The following is a 13,801-nucleotide window of genomic DNA, read 5'->3' as shown; positions in this document are numbered from 1 at the left end:
AAAAGTATGCATATATGAATGAATGTATCTATGAATGGATAAATGAATAAATTTATTTTCCCCTTTTACGTGGGTTTTAGAGACCAGATGTAAAAAGAGATGGAGGGTTTTTATTCATCTTAAAAATAATTGGAGTAAAGTGTCTATTTGAAAATAAAGGAATATCAATAACTCGATGACTCACATCCTTAACTGCCCTGTTGTTTGGGGACATTTTACTCTCTTCAAAATAGAAATGCATTTACAAAGTCATACATTTTGCTCAATAAAATAAGATGTATGTTTCTGTGAAGGTCTCTGTTTTCAGTCCAGAAATAATTTCAGAGTTGCTTGTTTTCTGAAATCTGTTGTCTGGCATAAAGTCTGATTTGACAGTGACTGTGAGCCTGAAATCACCATGTGCTGTGCCATCTAAATTTCCTCCTCATATCCTATGTGTCTTTAGAACATTCCTTATCTAGATTTGTAATAATTGAATAAGAGACTTCTCCTCAATTCTTCCTCTAGAATATATTTCCTTAATTTTCAGAAATGGGAAGGTTGAAAAATAGACCCCAGAGATGACTTTGACTTGTGGCTGTTCAGGACATTTTTTCCAGGCATCACACAGTGGCCTCTCAGAGATTGTTCCACACGACACTGTTCTCCCATTAGGATATTTTCCCAGAATCATTTCCATTTTGTGGATTTCTTCTGAAAACTCCCATTGTAGGAGTTTCCACTTAAGATAATTAAAACTACATGCACTTTCTTGCTGACTTCAACATTTGTTCCTACATATCAGGCAATAAAATGTGTATAGATTTTGCAGGGTTCTTTCCCACACTCCCTGAATTTACAGAATTAAAAGGAGCACTTATTCACCAAATGGTCTTCAACTGGTAATTCATTTTATAATATGCTTTAAAGCTATTGGGATTTTAAGAAAAAGTACTTCAAACATTTCTTCAACTTTAAGGAAACTCGTATTTAAATCATTGAGAGAAATATATTTTGTTAAAACTTAGGGTAGTTTCTGTTGATTAACTGGTATGTATTTATGGGTTTTTGAGTTGATTATGAAACTTTCTTTTTAAATATTTTATTTATTTATTCATGAGAGACACAGAGAGAGGGAGAGAGGCAGAGACACAGGCAGAGGGAGAAGCAGGCTCCATGCAGGGAGCCCGACGTGGGACTTGATCCCAGGTCTCCAGGATCAGGCCCTGGACTGAAGGTGGCTGCCCATGAAACTTTTTTTTTATAGCAAATTCAATTTCGAACACATGGAGGCAGTAATTTATTTTTTTAACCTATCCAGACTTCGTACAAATTCATCACTTGGTTTTTCTGGGGTTAAGAAGTAAAATATATTAAATATTATCTAAGGTCTCATTATGGAGCAAATTATACATTTTGTTTAATTTCCTCATTAGATCATTTAACATTTAAATTGTCCCTTTCAGACCTCAGTTTCCCATTGTCCTTAGTATCCATACAAGAGTAAGGTGTGATGAATGAGGCTTCCTTGCTTAAATAAATCCCTTACTTTCATAATTTTACTTCCAAAGTCAAAAAATTAAGTGGTATTACAGTGATTTATGTAGTGAGTTACAATTAGAGAACTCCAGTGTATATGTTGAGAGAACAGTAATAAAGGACCAAGCTAAAAAGGTTATTAGGGAATATGCTAAAACTTAGTATGTTAGTGGTTTTACTTCTTGCAGTGTTTGAAGATAAAAAAAAAAAGTTTAAAAAAATTAAAGCCCAGAATGACATGAGGAGAAATAGTTACAATTGACTTAGTAAAGTGATTACTTTTTTCTTCATTCTCAAAAAGGGAGGGTAATCTACCTGTATAGTTTTTGATAACACCACAGCTGAAAGGCCCAAACACCGGTGTGGGTGTGCTTGGGGTTTGAGGGGGACAAGGCAGGAGTCTTAATGAAGTTACATGTTATTGGCTGGGCTCTGAATTCACCATTTACTTATCTTCTCTATTCTCTAAATGTCAGAGTGGTCCAGGGTTTAGTTGTATGCCCTTCTTTTCCTTCCTCAATAGAGTCTCTTTATTAAAATATCATAAAATATAAACTTAAATGAATATAAGTTTATATGTTGAATATGTAAATATACATATCATTGATAAGACTATCAATATTAATATATTGAGGAGTGCCTGGGTGACTCAGTCAGTGAAGCATCAGACTCTTGATTTCAGCTCAGGTCATGATCTCAGAGTCTTGAGATAGAGCCCTGCTTCTAGCTCCTTGTCAGGCTCATGCTCAGCGTGGAGTCTGCTTGGGATCCTCTCTCTCTGCCCCTCCCTCCCCTTATGCTGGCTTGTGCACATACTTGTGCACACACATGCTCTCTCTCAAATAAATAAATCTTTAAAAATATTAATATGTTAGTTAATAAAATAAAAATATTAAATATATACATACATATATATACATTCTATTTTCTAATGAAATGTCTTGCTTCATCTGAACCTGAAGAAACTACGGAATTGTTAAAACCAGAAATTTTCAGAACTTTCTACTTTTTATGGATGGGGTGTGGCCACATTTTCCTTCTTTCCCATACCCTTTTCTCAGAGGCTCTTTTTCCATAGCAGCACTATATGTGCCTAAATAGTCACATATAGTCTCTGAAGTCAGGTATTGTTAAGTGTCTCTTCTGTACATCGGGTGTTGACCTATGTGTGCCCAAGTGTTTATTACTTCTGCGAATACTTTTACAATGTCTTAATCATTTTCTGATCTTTAAAATTCTTTTAAGGCTTAGTGATGGATTCGGCATCTCAGTTTATTATAAAGAATCATTTATTCCATGTCCTGCCTCATTTGTTGGCTGTTATACATTTTCCTGGCCTGTTTTCTTTTTCTCTCTTGGCATCACTGAGAAACTTAAAACTTTCATTGAATTTTTACAGAGTGCTTCATATTTCACTGGTTCTAAACCCCGTTTCTCATCTTCACTTTCAGTTACTCTCTCTATGATCATTAAGAATCTATGGGAGTAACCTTATCATGGAAGCTCAGGAATCTGCATTTTCTAGGCCTGACTAGTTCAGCGATGATCTCCAAACCCAAGGAGATTGCCCATCTTGGTGTTAAAGAGAGGAAACGTTTTAGTAGATTTAAAAAATTCCCAGTAAATCATTATTGCCTGAGCCTCAAAGACTTAACATTTGTTGCTATTTGAGAGGAGAAAGAACAATCAAGATGTGTTTGGTGAATTTAAATTGTAAAATCTTATAGTAAAAGACTTTTAGGTATGTAGTCCCATATTTATGTATGAATTATATGCCTGTGCTACTGAACAACACATTTTATGCATTTAAAACATGCATACACTGAGAAATTTTTAAAGAATGAGTTTTTAATAGTTTTCATATTCTCTTACTGTGCACATATATAATGTTGACCCTTTTCTTTCTTAAAAGATTTAATGAGAGAGAGAGAGAGTGTGTGTGCACATGTGTAAGTTGCAGGCAGAGGCAAAGGGAGGGGGAGAAGGGGAATTTCAAGCAGACTCCCTTCTTAGTGGGGAGGCCAACTTGGGGCTCAGTCTCATGACTGTGAGAACATGACCTGAGCTGAAACCAAGAGTCAGTCTCTTAACAAACTGATCCACTCAGGTGTCCCAACTTGACCTTACTTTAGAGACTATGATTCTAGACCAAATAATGGGATGGATAAGCTCATCAGTCATGAAAGCTTTGGAGGCATCCTGTGGAAATGGAACCATCTCACTCTAAATCTTGGATTCCCTTTGGTTCTAATCTCTTGTAAGCTCAGATGGAACCAAGAGTGTGACTCTTCAAAATACTTGTTCTGTTGGAATATTTTGGAAGACTCAAATGCATTTACTGTATTTTAGAAAATGAAAATATTTTGCATATTCAGCAAATTATCATTAATCACAAGTAAGTAACCAGCTGAGGATAGAGTAGTATATGCTGCAGTAGCAAATAAATCCCAAATGCCAATGGCTTAAAAAAAAAGTTTATTGCTCATCAGACTACACATTTATTAGCAGCAGTGAGGGGTCCCTCTTTCCCTCACATGGAGACTTAGGCTGATAGGAGTTTCACTGTCTAGATTATAATTACTTATAGCAGCAGATGTGTGGAGAATCAGAGTGGCTCTTAAACTACTTCTACTTCTGTTCATCTTTAATTAGCCAGAGCAAATTTTGAAAACCACACCAAGCTCCAAGAGTCAGGAAAGTATGATTCTCCCTTATGCTTACAAGTGGCAAGAATCTGGATGTTGATAAATGGTGGTCATATCTACTAAAGAAAAATTGGAATGAATCAGAATGGGTTTTTCCTCCAAGAGGTTGGGATCTAATAAAGCACATAACACAAAGTGTCAAGAAAGTCAGTTGTTAAGTGCCAAGAAAGAGAGTTGAATAAAATTCTCTAAGCGGTATAGGAAAGTGGAAAATTCAGAGACTTCATGATAGAAACTGTAAACAGGTTAATCACAGCTATATACTATATGGGCTGTCCCTATCCAATTTAAGAAATCTTTAAATTAGGGATGCTGTAGTTCTTAATGCTTTGCACTGTGTGTGTATGTATTTCTCAGTAAATTTTTCTGAGTATATCCATAGGAAAATTTCCTGGAATTAGAACTGATTACAGGGCCAAATAGTTCAATGCATAATTAAACTGTGATGCAAATTGCCTATGTAACTTTCAATAAGCTTGTATTCACCCAGCAACTGTGCAAAAATATCTTTCCTCACACTCTTATCAGCACTGAGTTTCATTAAAGTTTCTAATTTTCACTAGTGCAAGTTAAAAATGGTATTGGTTTGATTTGCATTTCTTAGTAAGGTAAAGTACCTGGTCATATGATTTTTGGGCATTTTGTTAATTCTCTTTCATTTGCTTTTTAATCATATATATTTATATTTTTTGCTTTGTATTGGGCTGCTGGTCTTTTTGAAAATTGATTTTTTTGAAGATTTATTTATTCATGAGAGACACAGAGAGAGAGGCAGAGACATAGGCAGAGGAAAAAGCAGGCTCCTCACAGGGAGCCCGATGCGGGACTGGATCCCGGGACTCCAGGATCATGCCCTGAGCCAAAGGCAGGTGCCCAACCTCTGAGCCACAGGTGTCCCTGAAAATTGATTTTTATAGAAATTCCATAGATTGTATGAAAACATTTTTTCCCAGTTTATATTGTGTATTTGACTTGGCTTTTGGAATTTTAATCATACATAAAATTAAAATTTTTATATCTATGTAGATTTTTTTCCTTTTTTCTGTTGTTTGTTTCTATATAGAAGGATTCCACATTCCAACATTGTGATGATAACTTATTATCTTTAGACTTTTGTTATTTTATATTTTAATCTTTGTAGTTTTGGTATTTATAGTTAGGTGAACATTCATATTTTTCCCTCTTTTTTCCTAAATGGATAGCCAGTTGCCACAACAATATTTATGGAATATCACTTTTTTCTCCATTTATTTGAAAACTGCTCACTATTGCTAAATTTCCATTTTCATATGGGTCTGTGCTTTTGGCTTTCCATTCTGTTCCATTTATCTGTCTACATTCTCTCCAACACCAAATTGTTCTTAATTGTTGTCACTTCATAATATGATTTAATCTTGGCAGGCCTAGTACTTCCTCATTATTCTTTATAATCAAAATTTTCCTGGCTATTCTTGTGTGCTTATTTTTCCAGATAAGCTCAGTATCTTTTCTTCAATTTCTTAGAAATTCCTATTCTTATTTTAACCAGGATTCCTTTGAATTTATATATTAATTATAGAATCATTGACATAACTTCAATACTGAGTTTTCTCTTTTAAGATTATGATTTATTCACCTTTTTATTTTAGTCTTGAAACTCAGTGAAATAACCCTGAAATTTTTTTCATATTGGTCTCCAACATTATTGAAGACTATATCTTGGCATTTTTATCTTCTTTGTTCCTATTATAAATGGAACCTTTAATATATTTTCATATTGCTTATTTTTTATATATAAAAACTTCTTGTGTATTTTTATTTTTTAAAAAGTTTTTATTTATACATGAGAAACACAGGGAGGCAGAGACATAGACAGAGGGAGAAGCAGGCTCCCTCTGGGGAGCCTGATGCAGGACTTGATCCCAGGACCCCGACATCATGACCTAAGCCAAGAGTAGACACTCAACCACTGAGCCACCCAGGTGCTCCATATATTACCTTTTTAAAGTAGGAATTAATTGCATATTCAGTTATTTAGGGTATTAGGTATATTGGTATATTAGATATATGATCATACATAAAATAATTTGCTTCCTTCTAGCTTTTTAACCTCTTATTTTTCTATTTTGTCTAAATTTATTGGCTAGTCAAGACTGACTAGAAAAACATTAAAAATAGTGGTGATGTTGGGTGACTTTTAAGTTTCAAACTTAGTCTCTTTTAGTTCTTGTTTGTGGCTTCCTTGATAGTACAAATCTTTCAACAGCAGATGCATATTTGTGATTTTGTATCTTTGCCTTTTGATTTCAGCCAATGGCAGAAACTACAGTCCTTTAATCATGGCCCTCCACATTAATTTATTAACTACTAAGAATCAATGATAAGTGACTTAAATTTATCAGACATCCTTTACACTAGTTGTTTTTCTTGAGCCATTCTGTCCACCTTGAAAGGATTTATTGGACCCATCTTCATTGATTCAGAGGATTTAAGAATAATTTTTATGGTTACATCCTTGGTTTGCTTCTTTCCAGAGACTGCTTTAATTGAAATTCTTTTAAAGGTCTTCTCCAGTTTCATCATTTACCTGTTAGAGATAAGAAACAAGTTGTATCTTCCAATTCCAGTATTTTTGGACTTGGTCTATTCCTTTTAATTACTTCTTGCAAGTCAGCTGATTCTTTTCTGAGCTTCTTTCTTTTACGGTGCCTTTTGTAAACAGCCAATACCGGTCAATTTATGGATACCAACATTTTGTTTTCTAATTAACAGTAGACTATTAGACTATAGTTAAGTTTTTGAAGAGTCAGAAGTTATATGTGGATTTTCAACTGTATGGGGGTCAGCCCCTCAATCCCTGCATTGTTCAAAGGCTTACTGTAATATGTTTGGGTAACAGTTTCTTGTATTCTGTATTTTGTAGATATTGTTTCAATATTCCTCAACAATTTGCTCACTAAATTTCTCTCCTCTGTTTCTCTCCTTGCCTTGCCCTGCTTAACTGCTTTATGTTAACATGTATGCTGTGGCTTTTTATTCTATTTAAAAATCTTGCTTATGCACCTGACGGTAACTTTGTACAGATTTTTATTTTTATTTTTCAATGTGGGTGAATGCTCCTAGTCTCTGCACTTCATCTGAGATTTGTTTGTTACCTCTGGTAAATAAAAATATGAAGATTATGTCTTCTATAACTTGTAGTCAGAGAGCGGAAGTCTTAGTTGGGACTTTGTTCAGCCTGAATAGTGAATCCTGGCTTGTCCTCTTTCTTCTGTATTTTTATCAAGTATTTATTGTCCAGCTAAATTCCATTTTATCAAGAGTGTATCTTAGTCTAGTCTGGCCATCAACAGGTTACTTCAATGCAGCTTCTGAAGAGTTAGCACAGGTAGACTTCTTAATTTAATCTTTTCTCTGTGTAGAAATTGTTACCACTCCTTCCTGCCCCAAGCAAAAAGGAAAAAAAAAATCAGAAAGTAGTTTTGGTTCTCCCATTAGGAGTCTGCATGGAGGGGACAGAATATTATCTAATTTTCTTGTTGTGCTCTTGGTCTCCCCCTAAATCCTAGCTTTTTCTTTTATTCTTTGATTAAATTGTTGTATTTTAGGATTAATAAGCTCTAGAATGTGTGGGCTTTTAGTGGATCTTCTGTCTTCCTCTCTTTCTCACTCTCTCTCTCTCATACACAGATTGTTTTTAATCTTTAGTGGAAAATTAAGACAGTCAAGGGAAAGCTATTACTCACAAGAAGGACGTCCTTTACAAGCCAAAAAATACTATTCCTCTTTAGACCAGAAACAAACCCCAAAATACAGTGGTGTAATTGAGAAAGATTTTTCTCATGTAGACAGTTGATTATATATTCTACAAAGACTCATGTTTTTCCTTCTTCTTGGTCTAGTCTCCCTAAGAGTGTTGTTCTCCTCTACATAGACTAGGCTACATCATTATTCACTGACCTGCATTCTAATCTGATGGGAAAGGGGAAAGAGAAGCATAGCAGTAACTCCCCTTTTAATAAATTCTGTGGAAGTTGTGGGCCATATCCTTTACACATTCTGCTAGCAAGAACTTTGTTAGTGGCCATGCTTAACTGCAAAAGAGCCTAGGAAATATAGTCTCTACTTAGGAAGCTGTGTGCCCAGATAAAAATCTTCTCTGTGGTAGTAAAAGGTGAATAGATTTTTGTTTATAACCATGAGCCTAGCATTCTTTTTATATAAGATACACTTATAGATAAAGTAACCAAACATAATACAGGTAGATCTAAACTCCCGTAAAACAACAACCTTGGAATAATAATTATGGTAATAAAACCTAATATGACACACAGAAAAAAGAAGATGCTCTACATTTTTGGAATCTGAAAAGACCCAAGGAAGCTCAATCTTAAGATTAAAAAGTAATAGTCATGTGAGAGAAAATCACTTTTGTGCGTGTGTGTGTGTGTGTGTGTGTGTGTGTGCACATGTATGCATGCATGCAGATACCCCAAAAGCTTAGGAAATGATAATACAAAGTATTTCTGAAAATGGAGGTGAATTGAAAGTAGAGATAAAAATGGAAGCATGAATATTCCTTTAAGAACAGGGAGATCCTGCTTTCCTTTCCTAACCTCTGTATAGTTAAGTGAATCTCCCTTCTTCTACCCTGGCAGGATATATAAATTTATTATCTGGAAACAAAACTGAAGATCTCTATACTGGAAAGAAAAGGTGGAGTTGGCAAAGATTCTTCTGTGGGGAATCCACCGATAGAGCTGTTTAGTTAAATGTCCCAACTACACCATAGATGGAAATTCTCAGTCAATGGACAGTACTCACTGAGAGATTATCATCAATTTACATGTAAACTGACCATTAGGAACTAGAGAATATCTTAGGAAAATTAAAGATCAGCAAAAAATCTTAGAAGAACTGATAAAAGACCTAAGGAAAAGATTTGAAAAACTGTCATTAGTGCCCTTAGGGAGGGAGCACCCCTGATAGATCCTGCTTCAGCTGTGTTCCTTGGTAGGAAGTGATGGGTCTTCAGGGCCAGTGTAGAGGCACTCTTGTAACACATGACTCCCTTTTAGAACACATTCCAGATCCTGGATCCTGACATTCCTTTCATATAACACCCCAGTTCCATTCCCAGGATCTGCAGGCCTATTTCCTGTCTCTGTCCTGCTAGGTGCCTTCTAATACAGTATGCTTAGATGTAGCCAAGGGAAAGTTGATTATGTGAAATGTGGATGGAGTTTGGATGTGTGGTCTCAGAGCACATGAGTAAGCATGGGGTCATTATAGATGAAAAGTCTCCCATAGCGCTTAGCATAATGGATGATTATAGACCATATCCATGCCTATTGTACAATTTTACATTGTAAGACTCTATAAGCAAACAGAAGTTCCTACAAGCTTTCCGAGAGGGACAAACCCTACAACTACCAAAAAATATATGTCATATACAAATGATCAGAATCAAAAAGGCTTCAAACACCTCACTGGTGACACTGAAGTCAAGAAGGGAATGGATCAGAGTGTTCAAAGTTCTGAAAGAAAAAAAAATTCTAAACTATTATATCTCTATATGTGAATTATTAATTATGTAAGTGAATAGAATAAAGATATTTTCAGAAATTTGTCTCTCATGAATTCTTCAGGAAACTATGGGATGATATATTCCCCTAACAAGGGAATAAACACATATAAAGAAGAGAACAAATATATACTGAAATAAGTGAGAAGGCTCTAGAAAAGACAAAGGATATCAAAGTTTCAATGTATACGAGTATATTTTAAAATGGTTTTGACAATTGGAGATTGCAGTTCAATTCTGTAATAAGTTAATTAGGAAACTAAGTAGCCAGCCCCCTGCCCTGTACCAAAACAGGCAATTTTTAACTGTAGGGCAAGAAGAGGCAAGCAATCAGCATATTTATGGCTTAGTTGTGAATCTTAATATCAGAAACGATGATCAAAGTTGTGATAGAAAGCTAAGGGGATTTGTGCTTCCTAGAGGTGGAGATGGCGAGAGGGTTGTTAGGTGGTTTCAGAAGTTGATCCTCCTCTTTCATAGTCGGAGGTCAGTAGACAATGCTGGAAACTGAAAATGCAGTAGCAGTGTAACCGTGTGGTCTGGTGATTTGAGCTGATAGAGATATGGAAGCTTAAAATGAAAAAAGCTGCTTTTGGAGAATTTTATCCCTTCAAGAACTATGTCACTCTTTATGTGAATAATTTTTTTAAAAATTAAGATTTAAGTGTGGGATGCCTGGGTGGCTCTGTGGTTGAGCATCTGCCTTTGGCTCAGGGCATGATCCCAGGTCTGGGGAATTGAGTCCCATATCAGGCTCGTGGGAGGAGCCTGCTTTTCTGTCTATGTCTCTGCCTCTCTCTGTCTGTCGCTCATGAATAAATAAATAAATAAATCTTTAAAAAAATAAAAGGGATTTAAGTTTAAAATTTTTCTTAAGTGTAGCTGACATAATGCTACTTTAACTTCAGGTGTACAATATAGTGACTTAGTGTCTCTATACATTATGTTATATGTCACCACAAGTGTAGCTCCCATCTGTCACCATATAGTGTTACTACAATATCATTGATTATATTCCCTATGCTGTGCCTTTTATACCTTTGACTTATTCATTCCATAACTGGAAGCTTGTATCTCCTACTGCCCTTCACCCACTTTGATCATCCTTCCACTCCTCTTCTTTCTGGCAGCATTCAGTTTTTTCTCTGTAATTTATAAGTCTGCTTCTCCTTTTGGTTTATTTGTTTTGTTTTTAGATTCCACATAAGAATGAAATCATATGGCATTTGTTTTTCTCAGTCTGACTTATTTCAGTTAGTATAATGCTATCTAGGTCTATCTGTATTATAGTAATGGCAAGATACTCTTTTTATGGCTGCATAATATTCCATCATATATATACATGTATACATATCACATTTTCTTTTATCTGTTCATCAATGAATGGACATTTGGGGTGTTTCCCTATCTTGGCTATTATAAATAATGCTGCAGTAAATGTAGGGGTTCATATATCTTTTTAAATTAACATTTTTATTTTCTTTGTGCAAATACCTAGTAATGGAATTTTGGAACATATGATATTTCTATTTTTAATTTTTTGAGGAAACCCAATACTGTTTTTCCTGGTGGCTGTACCAGTTTCCTTTTTCTTCATATCCTTGCCAATACTTGTTATTTCTTATCTTTTTGATTTTAGCCATTTAGACAGGCGTGAGGTGATACCTCATTGTGGTTTTGATTTGAATTTCCCTGATGATGAGTGATGTTGAGCATCTTTTCATTGTATGTTGGCTATCAGTATGTCTTTGGAAAAATGTATGTTCACATCCTCTACTCATTTTAAAATCATATTTTTAAATATTGGGTTGTATAAGTTCTTCATATTTTAAAAATATTAACCTTTTATTGGATATATCATTTGCAAATATCTTCTCCCCTTCAGTAGGTTGCCTTTTTGTTTTATTGATAATTCCTTTGCTGTTCAAAACCTTTTTATTTGTATGCAGTCCCAAGAATTTATTTTTGCTTTTGTTTCCTTTGCTTTAGCAGACATATCCAGAAAAATGTTTTGACAGCCAGTGTCAGAGAATTTTTGCTTGTGCTCCCTTCTAGAATTTTTCTGGCTTCAGGTCTCAGTTAGGTCTTTAATCCCCTTGAGCTTATTTTTGTGTGTGGTATTAGGAAGTGTTTGTTTCATTTTTTTGCATATAGTTGTCCAGTTTCTCCAGCACCATTTATTGAAGAAACTGTCTTTTCCCCATTGTATGTCCTTGTTTTCTGTTATAGATTAATTGAGCATATAAGCATGGGTTTATTTCTGGGCTTTCTATTTTATTTTATTGATCTTTGTGTTTATCTTTGTGAAATACCATACAGTTTCGATTACTATAGCTTTGTATCTTGAAGTCTGGAAGTATGATACCTCCAGCTTTTTTCTTCTTTCTCAAGATTCCTTTGACTACTTGAGATCTTTTGTGGTTCCATACAAATTTTAGCATTATTTGTTCCAGTTCTGAAAAAAATACTGATGGTGCTGTAATAGGGATTACATTGAATTTACGTTTTCAAAGTATAGGTTTTTTTACTTCCTTGATTAAGTTTATCCCTAGGTATTTCATTCTTTTTTGATGCAGTTGTGAACGTGATTCTTTCCTTATTTTTTTTCTTTCTGCTGTTTCATTATTAGTGCATAGAAATGCTGCTCATTTCTGGGTATTAATTTTGTATCCTTCAACTTCACGGTGTTCATGTACTACTAACAGTTTTTTGTTTTTGTTTTTGTTTTTGCTGCATCTCCAAAATTTTGGATCATTGTGTTTTCATTTTCATTTGTCTCCATGTTTTTTGATTTAACCAAGGAGGTAAAAGACCTTTATTCTGAAAACTAAAACACTAATGAAAGAAATTTAAAATGACAGAATGGAAAGATATTTATACCCAGGGATTAGAAGAATTAAGATGTCCGCACTACCTGAAACAGTCTACAGATTTAGTGCAATCCCTATAAGAATACCAACACCATTTGGGATGCCTGGGTGTCTCAACTGGTTAAGTAACTAATCTTGATTTTGGCTCAGATCAGGCTCATGAGATGGAGCCCTGCATTGGGCTGATCATAGAGCCTGCTTAAGATTCTTTCTCTCTCTGTCTCTGTCTCTGTCTCTCTCTCCCAGACCTCCTTTAGCCCCTCCCCCCCGCTCACACTCCCATAAAATATATATGTTATATAAAACAACAGCATTTTTCACAGAACTGGAACAAGTTCGCCTAAGTCTCAAAATACTTTCCTTTTCTAATTATAAAGGAAACTCTGATAAATGAGGATTGATTTTTCATAGAGATAGGGTTTTGATGTAGATACGTGTTTAACTGTTCAAAGATTTTTTTCCAGTGGATTTTGACAAGGGTGAAGTTGTGTATATGATATTTTTTAGGCTGAAATGTATTTCCTTTGATTAATTTTAGTTTTATTTTCAGGGTGACCGTGGACTTCCTGGTTTTCCAGGGCTTCATGGAATCCCAGGATTAAAGGTTGAAAAAAATCTAGTCTTCTCATATTCTACAATATTGCATTTTATTTCAAATTAAAAGTATTTTATGTTACAAATGTGTTACGGATAAATGCTCAAATATAAGGTGTATTAAAGTAAATGATTGGATTACTATCATAGTTTACATAAAGCTCTTTACAAATTTTCTTTAAAATTTCTGGTCACAAAGTTTATGGTATTTAGACATTGATGAGTAAGTTTTAATATATGGAAATTCTTTTAACTATAAGCCCTGAAAGAAAAAAAAAAAACTATAAGCCCTGTACTTCAGGCCCTGTTATGGTACCAACCATCCTTATTTTTCCTTGTTTTTCTTCAGAAAGCCTCAAAAATAGGGCTTTTGTAAACAAAACTTAAATTATTTTATTTCTATTTTATTTTATGTTGGCATATTAAACCTTGTTTATAATTGATGTTTTTTTCTTTATCCTTTAAGAGACATTTTCATATTTCTCTAAAATTCAGTATTTTAATTCCAGTTAGTAAACATACAGTGTTATCTTACTTTCATGTGTGTGATG

At 34.6% G+C, this 13,801-nt stretch overlaps 1 protein-coding gene across 2 annotated transcripts in view; it reads left to right on the top strand.

Moving 5' to 3' along the window:
• Window positions 1–13,801, top strand: part of COL21A1 (collagen type XXI alpha 1 chain) — a 240,435-nt gene that overhangs the window by 174,291 nt on the left and 52,343 nt on the right. For both annotated transcript variants that reach the window (XM_049092201.1, XM_049092200.1), the window contains one exon: window positions 13,207–13,260. In XM_049092201.1, coding sequence (XP_048948158.1) covers window positions 13,207–13,260 — 54 coding nt within the window. The remainder of the gene's footprint in view (window positions 1–13,206; window positions 13,261–13,801) is intronic.

The sequence above is a fragment of the Canis lupus genome, chromosome 12, assembly GCF_003254725.2.
Source record: "Canis lupus dingo isolate Sandy chromosome 12, ASM325472v2, whole genome shotgun sequence".
Taxonomy (NCBI): Eukaryota; Metazoa; Chordata; class Mammalia; order Carnivora; family Canidae; genus Canis; species Canis lupus.
The sequence above is the reverse complement of the archived record's forward strand: the minus strand, read 5'-3'. Positions and strand labels throughout refer to the sequence as shown.